Here is a 12,929-nt window from a genome sequence, read left to right as displayed (position 1 = left end):
GCAGTGTGCACGTTGTGTGGGCGGGGCCACGTCACGCAGTGTGGGCGGGGCCGCCTCACGCGGTGTGGGCGGGGCCGCGTCTCGTGGTGTGGGGGCGCCGCGTCCCGCAGTCTGGGAGGGACAGCGTCAGGCGTGGGAGGGACAGCGTCCACGCGGTGTGGGCGGGGCAGCGTGCCCGTTGTGTGGGCGGGGCCGCGTGTACGTGGCGTGGGAGGGGCAGCGTCACGCGGTGTGGGCGGGGCAGTGTCAGGCGGTCTGGGAGGGGCCGCCTCACGTGGCCTGGGAGGGGCAGTGTCACGCGGCGTGGGAGGGACAGCGTCCATACGGTGGGGGAGGGGCCGCCTCACGCGGTGTGGGCGGGACAGTGTGCACGTTGTGTGGGTGGGGGCCGCGTCAGGCGGTGTGGGAGGGGCCGGGTCACCGCGGTGTGAGCGTGGCAGTGTGCACGAGGCGTGGGAAGGGCAGCGTGCATGCGGTGTGAGAGGGGCAGCGTGCACCTGGCGTGGGTGGGGCAGCGTCACGAGGTGTGGGAGGGGCCGCATTATGCGGTTGAGCGTGGCAGCGTGCACGTGGTGTGGGTGGGGCAGCGTCACGCAGCGTGGGAAGGCCGCCATCCCGCGGTCTGGGAGGTACTGCGTCACGCGGTGTGGGCGGGGCAGCGTCACGCGGTGTGGGAGGGGCCGCATTACGCGGTTGAGCGTGGCAGCGTGCACGTGGTGTGGGTGGGGCAGCGTCACGCAGCATGGGAAGGCCCCCATCCCGCGGTCTGGGAGGTACTGCGTCACGCGGTGTGGGCGGGGCAGCGTGCACACGGTGTGGGAGGGGCAGCATCACGCGGTGTGGAAGGGACAGCGTGCACGCGATGTGGGAGGGGCAGCATGCACGTTGTGTGGGCGGGGCCGCGTCACGCGGCGTGGGCGGGGCAGTGTGCGCTAGGCGTGGGAGGGGCAGCGTCACGGGGGATGGGAAGGCCCCCATCCCATGGTTTGGGAGGGACTGAATCACGCGGTGTGGGAATGGCCGTGTCATGCGGTCTGGGGGGGCAGCGTGCACGCGGTGTGGGGAGGGCAGCACGCACGTGGTGTGGGCGGGGCAGCGTGTACGTGATGTTGGCGGTGCCGCGTCACGTGGTGTGGGCGGGGCTGCGTGTACGTGATGTGGGCGTGACAGCGTCACGCGGTGTGGGCGTGGCAGCGTCTCTTGGTGTGGGGGCGCCGCGTCTCGCAGTTTGGGAGGGACAGCGTCCGGCGTGGGAGGGACAGCGTCCACGCGGTGTGGGAGGGATAGCGTGCCCGTTGTGTGAGCGGGGCCGCGTGTACGTGGCGTGGGAGGGGCAGCGTGTATGTGGTATGGGCGGAGCAACATCACGCGTTGTGGGCCGGGCCGCGTCACGCGTTGGGGGGGCCACGACCCGCGGTCTGGGAGGGTCCGCGTCCCGCTGCGTGGGAGGGGCAGCCTCAGGCAGCCTGGGGGGGGGCAGCGTCACGCGGCGTGGGAAGGACAGCGTCCACGCGGTGTGGGCGGGGGTAGCGTGCACGTTGTGTGGGCGGGGCCGCTTCTCCCGGTGTTGGAGGGGCAGCGTGCACGTGGCGTGGGCGGTGTAGCATCACGTGCATGGGACGGGCAGCGTGCACTTGGCGTGGGCGGGGCTCCATCTAGTTGGGTGTAGGAGGCTGGCCCTGCTCTGTTCCACCCACTGGGGTAGGGGCGGGGGCTTCTGGGGTCTGAGCAGCTGCCCTGCCCTAACAGCAGTCTCTGCCGTTTGTAGACCTAACTTTAACAAATCATAGGTGTTTTTGTGGCGATTTTAATGCCACCGTTGTGGTAGTGGTGCTGTAATTCTGTCAGCGTTTTCTTTTTTTATATATAAATTTATTTTATTTATTTTTGGCTGTGTTGGGTCTTAGTTGCTGTGCGCAGCCTTTCTCTAGTTGCCGCGAGTAGGGACTGCTCTTCGCTGTGGTGCGCAGGCTTCTCATTGCGGTGGCTTCTCTTGTTGCAGAGCATCGGCTCTAGGCGTGCGGGCTTCAGTAGTTGTGGCTTGTGGGTTCAGTAGTTGTGGTGCACGGGCTTAGTTGCTTCGCTGCATGTGGGATCTTCCCAGACCAGGGCTGGAACCTGTGTCCCCTGCATTGGCAGGTGGATTCTTAACCACTGCGCCACCAGGGAAGCCCTGTCAGTGTTTTCTTTATAGACATTCTTAGCAGTTCAGGTTTCATTGAATAGAGTGGACAGTCCTGACTTCCTTAGGATGGGAGAGGGGCTGGAGGTTGAATCAAGTACCAATGGCCAATGATTTAATCAATTGTACCTGCATAATAGAACTTTCATAAAAACCCAAAACAAGGCTGGTGAACACAGGTTGGTGTTGGAGTGTGATGTGCCTGGAGAGTGTGCAAGTTTAGAGACTCCCACCCACCCACATACTTGATAGAGGTGTGTCTTCCATCTGGCTGTTCCCACCTTGTATCCTTTGTAATGAAGTGATATTCTAGGAAGTGACCTGTTTTCTTGGGTTCTGCGAGCTGCTCTAGCAAACCGTTTAATCCCAGGAGGGGCCCAGGGAACCCCCAGTTTGCAGCCAAGTTGTACAGAAGTTGTGGGTAAGTGGGGACATGCCCCTGTGACTGTCAGTCCTGTGGGACTGAGGGCAGCCACTTACCTCCCTGGAGGCCACAGCAGATCCCATAGGGTTCCCTTCTCCACAGCATCTCCCCACATCTCCCTGTGTTCCCAGCTCCTGGATGGAGCCTCTGCTTCCTCCTTGCTGTAAGTGTTACTGAACTGAGCCAATTTACTGACACTGGGTTGTGGTGAAGGAAAGTGCAGGATCCAGGCAAGGAGAGCAACTGGCTGGTGTTCAAAGGACCCAGACTCCTTATGGCTTTCAGGGAAGGGCTATTAAAGGCGACATTTTCGGGGAGGGCTGCAGGATGTGTGACATTCTTCTGACTGGTTGGTGGTGAGGTAACAGGGTGGTGTCCCAGGAATATCAGTCATCAGCCTTCTGGTTCCAACGAGTCTGGGGGTCTCAGCATGTAGCCACCATCCTCCACCTGGGTGGGGGACTTAGTTCACGCGGAACAACTCCAAGATGTGCGTCAGATTAGTGTGTACGTCCCTTGAGGAGGAGGTACGACTCTGTCTTATTACCGATTTATTGTTTGAGCTCGGAGGTAACTGCTTTTTCTTTGTGTCTGTGTTCCTCTGTTTCTCTAATTAGTAACTGCCTCAGTCTGCTCTCTGGATCTCAGGGAAGGTTTAGGAGACTAAAGTGTCTTTTTACAAACACGAAACGAGGGACGTGGAGGGGCTTTCGTACTCCGAGGATTCCCCAGGGCTCACACTTCAGGAGGCGTCGCCGTCTGGAGGGCTTGGCCCTGAGCAGGCGTCACACCACTGCGGGGACGAGAGCTCAGAGGAAACGGGAGGAGGAGCAGATTTCACTCCTGAGCGAGGCGGCTGCTCGTGCTTAAGGTTCTGTACTTGGTTTAATGAAGTGCCTTGTGATGAAATCATCACGTTCCGCCTGACGGCTCTAGGTGTGTTCATGGGACGCTTTACTTCTGATGAAATCATCACGTTCCGCCTGACGGCTCTAGGTGTGTTCATGGGACGCTTTACTTGTGCCACATAATAAAGGAATCACCCTGACCAGTCTCAGAAAGTGATAAATCAATTCACACAGCAAGAAACCCTCTTACTGCCTGGGAGCCCAGGAAGAAGGACCATCAGCCTAGTGGGCCCGACCGATGTCCTCTTACACACGGCCTTTCTCTCCTGCACTTTATCAACCCATTTCTTCCCTTAAACCTTCTGTGGCTTTTACACACACACCGAGGGCTAAATCCTAGGTCAGCCTGCTGACTTTTGGCCATGGAATATGAGCAATTGGGAGTGATGTGAAGACCTGGGAAAATCTCCAAGATGCCTGGGCCTGGTCTGTAACCAAGCAGTCAGAGCTGTGGCCCTGCCGGTGCTTATCAGATGTGAGGTCCAAGGAGGAGCAACGCAGACGACAGGGCTGAGACAGACGCTTCACTGGAGACAGATCCAGAGGGAAGCTACGACGCTGAGGTCCGCTGGGAAACACATCCCGAGTGTCGGGACTGTGGCCGCCTTGGCCCCGGGTCCTGCAGAGCCTGCAGGACGGCAGGGCTTGGCCCCAGCTCACGTTCACAGCCTAGGTCTTGTCTCTGGTCCTCGTGTCTTGTCTGCAGCTGAGGTGGAACACCTCCTGTTCCAGGCTGTCTCCCGTCTTGAGCATCCTGGCACTCGTGCAGCCACTGGCCCCAGCAGGAAGAGAGGAGGATACATGCCTGGCGGCTCCTTTCATACACAACATCCGGGGGGCAAGTCCGCAGAGAATGGGTTAGTGGTTGCTGGGGTCGGGGGAAGATCCGACAGCTGACGGGGACAGGTTTCCTTCTGGGCTGATGGAAAGTTCTGGAGCTAGATGGAGGTGCTAATGGAACGATGTTGTGAATGTGCTGAATGCCCCTGAATCCTGGGCTTTATGATGAATAGCTGCATCATATATGGATTTCACTGTAGTTTTTAAATCTTTGGAAGCAAAAGAGAAGGAGGGGAGGAAGGAGGAGGAAGATGCGGCGGGGGCGGCCCCCAGGACCTCAGACAGAAGACGGGCTGAGGAGGACAGGGCAGCGCCATCTAGCAAGCGGAGCCCTGTGTCACAGACCTTTCCAGGCGTGTGGATCCCAGAGCACTAAGCAGCTCGTGGAGTTTGCCAAGTGGGCTTCCCGGGACTTTGCTCCTGTGACAAGTCCTCATTGATAACAGTTAAAATAAAGGGCGTGAGGGGCTTCCCCGGTGGCGCAGTGGTTGAGAGTCCGCCTGCCGATGCAGGGGACGCGGGTTCGTGCCCCGGTCCGGGAAGATCGCACATGCCGCGGAGCGGCTGGGCCCGTGAGCCATGGCCACTGGGCCTGCGTGTCCGGAGCCTGTGCTCCGCAGCGGGAGAGGCCACAACAGTGAGAGGCCCGCGTGCCGCAAAAAAAAAAAAAAAAAGGGCCTGAGACCTTGAAGTGAAGCGTTTGGCCCTGGAACCTCTGCCCCGCCTCAGCTCTTCATTCCAGTGGCCACGGGGACTCCACTGCGGCCAGGGCACCACCTGCCCTAACCTTTGCAGGTTCAAAAGCTGATTATAGCCACACAGGGGTGAAGACGCTGAGCCACGCACAGGCGCCTAACAAGCGAGCCGGGACGCTGGCTGTGTCACCCCTGCCGTGAGGACGCGCTCGCCCTCTGGCATCTGGCCCACTGCAGTCCCTCGCCAGCGACAAACTGCGGTCGTCAGTGCCCGACCGCTCAGCCAGGCGCCCCAGTGAGATAGAAGTGCCCTTGCATCTTGCCCTGGGCGCCGGGCGGCCCTCCCGAAGTGACCTGGAGGCCCTGTAGGGTGCTCGGAGCCCGGGCTGCCGCTCTGCGTGTCCCGCCTAAGGCTGTGCTACTGGCTCCTGGGGCTTCGCCCCGCTGTGTGCACGTGAGAAGGGGCAGGACCCCTGTGTGCGCACGTCATGTCCAGGCGGGATTCCCACGTGTGTGCACGTGACATCCACGCGGGATCCCCCCACCTCCGTGTGTGCACGTGACGTCAGGCAGACCCGAGCACCTCAGTGTACAGCTCTGTCCTTCAGAATCCTGCTGACCGCCTCTTTCCCTCGCGCCTCCCCGCCCCTTGCAGGCTCTGTGGGGACCCCGCTGCCCGGCGTCGAGGTGCGCATTGTGTCAGAAAACCTGCAGAAGGACGGCTACCCCTACGTTGTCCACGCGGAGGGAAATGAGGAGGACACCAAGGTGAGCCCCTGTGTTCTCTCTGGCGGCACGTGGGCATCACACGGCCACGACCACCCAGGAGGCCGATGGCAGAGGTTGAGTCCCCACCGCTCGGGGACGGGCCTGAACTGCGGCGCCGCTGGCGGGCCTCGACTCAGGGCAGTGCTGGTGTTTGGGGCGTTGCCTGCCGTGTGGACGGTGCAGTGCAGAGTGAGGCCCAGCAGGGCTCCCCGCGCTCAGCCAGGCTCCTCCTGGGCTCTGTCCTCTGGGCCACGTTGAGATGGGTCCTGATAGCCTCAGCTAGGAGAGCCCGAGTTCAAGCAGAGATCATTGTCGGCAGGATCTTGTTAAAAGTTCTGCGCTGGCGGGATGCTGGCACCCGCTCGGAGTGGACGCCGACAGTGTCAGCGGCCCCCAGCCTTGCAGTCGCCCATTTGGACAGATTCACGGAAGCTGTAAATTGAGGTTCCCCGCTTGGGAAGTCACTGTTCCCTGCTTTCTGTGCTGTTCTAAGCTCCGGGGGGCAACGGGAAGAGAGGACTGTTGTCTCGTTTTAGTGAGGACTTCGCAGCCACAGGTCTGCTGGTCACGAGTGGTCAGGGTCACAGCAGAGTGAGGGCTTCACAGCCACAGGTCTGCTGGTCACGGGTGATCAGGGTCACAGCAGAGGCTCGGGTTTTGCTGGAGGTGGAATTTTGATTTGAGAAATTGTTTTCTCCACAGAGGATGTACATACTCTTGACCTCTGTCACCCTGAGAAGTTTTAAAAGCTGAAAGTAGCAGCGATCCTGCCTCTCACTTGTGCCGGGAGGGGCGGCGGACAGGCCCTGCCCTTGTGGGCCTCGGTCTGCAGTGGGAAACGGCAGCATTCAAGAGATGGTTGTTGAATGTCTTAGCTCGAGAACGTAGGCGCAACTTGGGTGGTTTTTACTGTAATTTTATGAAAAATGACACCAAGAAGTATGTGTCCGTTTACGCAAGAACCTCTCACCTGGACCCCCTTGCTGGGCTCGTGCCCCCTCGGCCTCTCCTCCCACACGTGATGGCCCTCCAGACCAGCCTTGCTCCCGCCCACGCTGTGTGGGCAGCTTTCAGGGTGGCCTCAAGGTCCCCAGCCGTGGCTCTCGCTCCCTGGCTGCCTGCTGCCTGGGCTCTTGCGTCAGCCCAGCTGGTCCAGGGCCGTCAGCCATGCCCATGGCTTAGGGTCCTTTTCTGGCTCTTGGCCTGTGCCCTGCGGTCCTCTCTGCCCCTCGGGGACTCGTGCTCACACCCGAGTCACCTGTCCCAGCGTCCAGCCCTCCTGCAGTAATGAGGCTGCCTCCCCTTGCTGGATGCTCGGTCCGTCGGTTCTGGGTGTCGTTCTGGGGACCCCGCTTGGGAGGAGGTCCCCAGCAGAGCAGCGTCGGGGGCATGTGGGTCCATCAGGCAGTAGCAGCACAGATGGCAGGGGGGCTCCTGCACTGCCCTGCCTGAGCACCTGTAATGCTGGGTGCGGCAGGGATGCTACCAGAGAGGAGGTGTGGGTGGACAGCGTCTCCCTCCTCAGTCACACTGAAGTTTAGCAACTTGGGGCAAGCGGCCGCCCCCTCACCCGGCTCCTGCTGGGGTCTGTAGGGGTTTCCTCAGTGAAACGCGCTCAGAATAGGAGGTGGCAGCCTGGCCCTGAGCATCTTGACGGTCTGAGAAGGAAGCGCGTGGTCCACGGTGTGGGGGCTCGGGGGCGGTGGAGACAGGGCAGGGATGACGATCTGCTGGCCACAAGCGAGGCCTCATAAACGTGAAGTTAAGGAGACCTGGAGCTCGCGGCGGCGTGTTCTAGAACGTTTCCAACTCAGTCGAGGGGTCAGTGAGACACACGGTCCAGAATGGAGCCGTCTCCATGGCCGATGACGGCCCGGGGCGGAGAGCGCAATCACAGGCCGGTTGCCCCCGGGGGCTGGGGTGGGCCTGGGCCTGGGCTCGCTCCCCGGCTGGTCAGAGGCCACCGCCGTCCCCCCCTCCCCGCTGCCGGCAGCACGACAGGGGCACTCCCCCTTTCCCGTGGCTTTCCCCAGGAGCCGCCTCCCGGCTGGGGTATTGCTCACCGCCCCGCCCCCGGGACCCTTAGAGGGAAACAAGGCCAGACTCCACACTCAGGCGGGCGAGACCTCCGTGGAGCCCCCGCCTGGGTCCCTGCGCTGCGCAGGACGGGCCTGGACGGGGTGCGCCCCAAAGGCAGGAGAACCGGGCTCAGGCCTTGCTGAGGAGGCGCCTGCGCTCGGCTTCTGTGACGTCACAGGCACTCCCCGTTGCTGACGGTGGCGGTGAGGAGGACGCCGGCTGCTCGCCTGGCCTGGAAAGTGCTGGCTCTGTCCCTGAGGGGGACTCACAGGGAAAACCCACCCGCTCTCTTGATCGCCGCCCACGCTCGGCAGGTCCAGACGGCGGGGACTCTTTCATGTTCTGAAATCTGGGGGCTGCAGGCGGTGTGGTTCAAGGTTTTTGTTAACATTTAATTGGAAATCACTTCAAACTTACAGGGAAGTTGCAAAAATACCAGTGTGCAGAAAGCCCGCGCGCCCTTTCCCGGTGCACTTGCCCTTCCCCTCTGTCAGGGCGCCATGCAGGCCAGCATGGGCTCCTGCAGCGTCCGTCCTCCTCTCACTGCCTACCTGCCGCTATCACCGCCCCCCCCCCCATGATGCCGCGTGGCGACTCCCTCCACTGCAGGCTCTCTGGGGTCAGGGTCCTCTTTGCTTGTCATAAGGGCACATCTTGAACTTGGAAGTACCCCCTAAGCCTGATGGTCACAGGCTCTTTGACCCAAATGGCAGGCGCAAGGTCAGCGCAGGTGCATTGACCAAGGAGATGTGTGCAGCGTGGCAGGCGTGCGCGCTGAGCCCGCGGCGGGGAAGCAGGGCTGGTGGTGCGCCAAAGCCTCGCTGGGGCTGACCTCTCTGTGGGGTCTGTGGCTGGGGCCTCTCCATCCTCCCTTCCTTACTCCTCTCCTCCAGGCCGCACGTGGGGAGCCCCCCCGGGCTGGAGCCTGGGGAAGGAAGCGCAGCAGCGGTGACGGCGCCCACCAGGCGGTGCAGCGCTGCGGTCAGGGTCCCCCGCCTCTGAAGCCTGAGAGCTCTTGCTTCTCTGGCAGGAACCGACCGCCGAGAATCAGGAGTGGTGAGCAGGGGGCTCTCGGGCCTGTGTCTGCCCCGCAAAGCGGAGGCCCAGGGGAGGACAGGAGCCCTGCAAAAAGGGGTGCTCCCAGGCAGCAGGGAGAATCCGGTCCACTCCTGCCAGCCCAGAGCAAGGGCAGAGGGAGGCTGTGGAGGCCGGATGCCCGACGCTCAGGGGATGCTCCCTTGTCCTGGGTACGGTCAGGGTCCCCTGCGCACCCTGCAGAGCATGGCTGGGCTCCTGCCGTGGATCCCCGTCTGTGTCTCCCAGCGTGCGGGTGCCCTGGCCGCAGCCTCCACGGCTCTGCAGCCATCGCTTCCTGAGTCTTGCGCTTCGTCCGGCGGGACATCAGGGGCTGGAAGAGCGGGCAGCCTCCCCCCAGCGTGAGGGTCCCCTGGCCCCGGTGAGGTGGTTCCAGCTTCACGGTGTCCTCTGCCGTCTCCCGTGAGGCCCTGGGGATGGGGTAGGGGGCTTTGTTTGCTGCGATGCTGCTTTGTCCCTCTTCCCAGCTGGCAAACTCTGCAAGCACGTGGTGTGGTCTTTCTCTTTTTTTTAAATTTAGTTATTGAGGTGTAGTTGTCTCTTTATTTATTGTTTCAATTTGCTCACTTAACGTAAGACCCAAATGCCAGCCAGCAGAGACGGGTCCATTGACAGACAGATACGGGCCACACTGCCGTGTAACGCAGAGGTGACCAGGCCTCACGTGGAATCCTCTTGTCTTGCAGAGGATGCAGACACCCACGTGGGGTGTGGGACAAGCTGGGGCAGGAGGACAGCGGCAGCGAGCGCCGCTTTCTTTTATCCCCTTAAAATCAGTTACTTGGGCTTCCCTGGTGGTGCAGTGGTTGAAAGTCCGCCTGCTGATGCAGGGGACACGGGTTCGTGCCCCGGTCCGGGAAGATCCCACGTGCCGCGGAGCAGCTGGGCCCGTGAGCCATGGCCGCTGAGCCTGCGCGTCCGGAGCCTGTGCTCCGCAACGGGAGAGGCCACAACAGTGAGAGGCCCGCGTACCGCAAAAAAAAAAAAAAAAAAAAAATCAGTTACTTCGTGTGGCTGACGTGCAAGCTGCCGCCCTGGACAGTCGGCTGATATGTGGGTGCCTGTGCTCCCCCCGCCACCCGCCTCTCCCGTGCTCCCTCTCGCCACTTCCCCTGTCGCTGCCATGGACCATGGATTGCTGCACGGACCGTGGAGGTGGGGACGGGGACAGGGGCCCTGTGGGGCCTGGGCACGCTCTGCCCTGCGATGAGTGGTGGGGCGCTGTCCCCACAAAGGCACTCACTTCAGACAAGCAGCTGACCGTCGTCAGCCATGTGCTTCTGCCTCTTAGGGTGAGGTGGGTCCACTACCTCTTTTCCAAGGGCCTGGTAGGAGGTGGCAGGACCCTAAGTGAGGACTTTCACATGGGAAAGCGGGTCCAGTAGGCCCCCTGACGTGCCAGGTGAGCATCTGGAGCACTTAGCACCCTGTGCCGCTTGCCTGCCCCCAACTGTGCTTTTAATGTCCCCCTGGAGCCACCCCGCCCCCTCTGTTGGCTTCATCCTCCGTGTTGTGAGGACCGGCTCCTGTCCTGGGGCTGGGCAGTGGGCAGTAAGCTACACAGCCCTCCCATCAGGATGCATTGGGAGTGGGGCCCACGGCCCAAGAGGCGCCAGGCCTTTGGGGACAGGCTCTGCCGTGTGTCCGGTTCTGCCCCTGCCCCGGTCCTGCCCCCTCACCTGGGCTCCCACACCTTCCGCCAGCTCAACTCCCCCTCCTTGGAGCTTGGGTCATGGTTCCACCGGGTACTTTACAGTAACTCCCGCCTCTGATATGCTTTCAGATGAGGAAGCACGTGTTCTCACACCGGCAGCTCTTGGGCATGGCCCTGGCCGCCCAATGACAGAGTGGCGCTCGAACGAGGAGTACATGTGTCAGGTGTGGGTGCCCTGGGTCAAGACGTTCCTGTGCACCCGAACGGGGTCCCCTGTGAGGGCACCCAGACTTTTCACTGCAGGGTGGATGGCAGGTGTGGTCTGAAGCCACGCAGTCGCCGGGAGTCCGGGTTTTGGATGCGTGCCTTGGCCCCTGCACCCAAGCTGGGTCCCCAGAGTACGGGGACTGCCCGCCCAGTGCCATGGACGGGTAGTGTAACTCCACGTGGTTCTGAGGCATGGCGGCAGAAACCTGCAGCGCCCTGGCTCTGCCTGTGACCTGGTGATACGCAGGACGGATTTGAGTCGAAGGCAGCGTTTATGGTTACGCATTATTTTAGGTTGTTTGTTATTAGAACTTCGAATTGGTGGTTCACTTTCCCCCTCCCTGAAGAAATGAAAAAATGCCTTGTTTTTCTCTGGCATAAAGAAAATGGTGACGTGTCTTAGTTTCTTTATTTTAAAGATTTTTTTTTTGAAGTGGACCATTTTTTTAAGTCTTTATTGCATTTGTTACAGTATTGCTTCTGTTTTGGTTTTTTGGCTGTGAGGCATGTGGGATCTTAGCTCCCAGACCAGGGAACCCGCACCCCCTGTATCGGAAGGTGAAGTCCTAACCTCTGGACCGCCAGGGAAGTCCCATGTCTTAGTTTCTTGATACTTGCTTTCTGTAGACCAGAGACTCCCTGGCAGATCTGTACAAAAATTAGAATTGGGGGGTAGGTGTGTCTTTGTGGCATTGAACCCAGGATGGGTGTATTAGGTGAACCTAGGAACACGCTCAGATGGAGTGTTGAGTGGGTGGCGCTGGGTAGGTGAGGGGTCTTGAGGGGATTCAGGTCGGAGAGTTGGTTTCGGTTCCAGAAGACCCTGACTCTGTGCTCCGCGTGTCTGTGGCCACAGAGCCTGCATGCCAGCAGCTCCTGAGCTCGGGGGCTGGTCTGCGTGTCACGGGAAGGGGCAGAGCAGTGTCCGTGGACAGTGGTCATCCTTGTTCGCCAAATCCATGTCCCATCCGTGGCGAGGCACAGCCCAATTTCAGAGATGCTAAACGTGAAAAAGTGTTCTGTGGAGTTCAAAAGTTAGTATCTTGCATTTCATGCAACTTGCCTGGAAGAAGCTTGTGAATATCTTTTCTTACCATGTGAAATCAGGAATCTAGGACTCAGTGCTGGGGGTGGGCAGGAAGTCCGCTCTGACTGGATGAGCTCTGGTCCGCTTCTTGCCCACCATACAGGCCTGCTCGCCTGCGGTCAGCATGCACCTGGCTGTGGGTCCAGCATGATGGAGGAATAAAGGGAGGGTCCACAGACGACAGGAGCTGGAGTGAACGCAGCACAGGGTTGGGTGATCGTGTCTGTAAATTAACACACAGTAGGTATTGTCAGGACACAAGCACACAGTGATTTGAACAGGTGATGTGCAATACCCAGAATGCCTGCCCTGAGACAGAAGAGTGACTGTGATAAGAGGTCTCTGTAGGGCACCCAGTGCTGGGGCGTGCTGACGAAGAGGACACAGGGATGTGGATTTCTAAGGTAGAATGGAACTCAGTTAGAACTGCCCATTTCTCCCTTCAGTTCTGTCAGGGTTTTTGCTTCATATGTTTTGACGGTTTGTCCTTAGGTGTGTGAATAAAGTCTCTTTTCTCTGATATTAGTACAGCCACCCTGGTCTGTTTTGGTCAGTTGCTATTTGCAGGAATATCTTGATCCATCCTTTTACTTTCCATCCACCTGTGTCTCTGGATCTCAAGTGAGTTTCTTGTAGGAAGGCTATACAACTGACCCTTGAGCAACATGGGTTTGCACGGGTCCACTTATATGTGGGGTTTTTTTTCCAGTAAACATGCACTACAGTATTACACGATCCACAGTTGGTTGAATCCATGAATGTGGAACCACAGATACAGAGGGCTGACTGTAAAGTTATATGCAGATTTTCAACTGTGTGGTGCGTCTCTGCCCATAACCCCCACATTGCTCAAGGGTCTACTGTCGTTGGATCATGGATTTTTATCCATTCCACCAATCTGTCTTTAGACTGGAGAATTTAATCCATTTA

The 12,929-nt window shown here is 59.8% G+C and overlaps 1 protein-coding gene across 12 annotated transcripts in view; it reads left to right on the top strand.

The window, feature by feature from the left end:
• Window positions 1-12,929, top strand: part of ACSF3 (acyl-CoA synthetase family member 3) — a 66,054-nt gene that overhangs the window by 26,232 nt on the left and 26,893 nt on the right. For 11 of the 12 annotated variants that reach the window (XM_049702833.1, XM_004280055.4, XM_049702832.1 and 8 more), the window contains one exon: window positions 5,705-5,817. The exons of the other annotated variant lie outside the window; for it this stretch is intronic. In XM_049702833.1, the coding sequence (XP_049558790.1) occupies window positions 5,705-5,817 (113 nt within the window). The remainder of the gene's footprint in view (window positions 1-5,704; window positions 5,818-12,929) is intronic. 12 annotated transcript variants of the gene reach the window in all.

The sequence above is a fragment of the Orcinus orca genome, chromosome 20 (genome assembly GCF_937001465.1).
Source record: "Orcinus orca chromosome 20, mOrcOrc1.1, whole genome shotgun sequence".
NCBI lineage: Eukaryota > Metazoa > Chordata > Mammalia > Artiodactyla > Delphinidae > Orcinus > Orcinus orca.
Note: the sequence above shows the minus strand (reverse complement) of the source record. Positions and strands in the feature narration are given on the sequence as shown.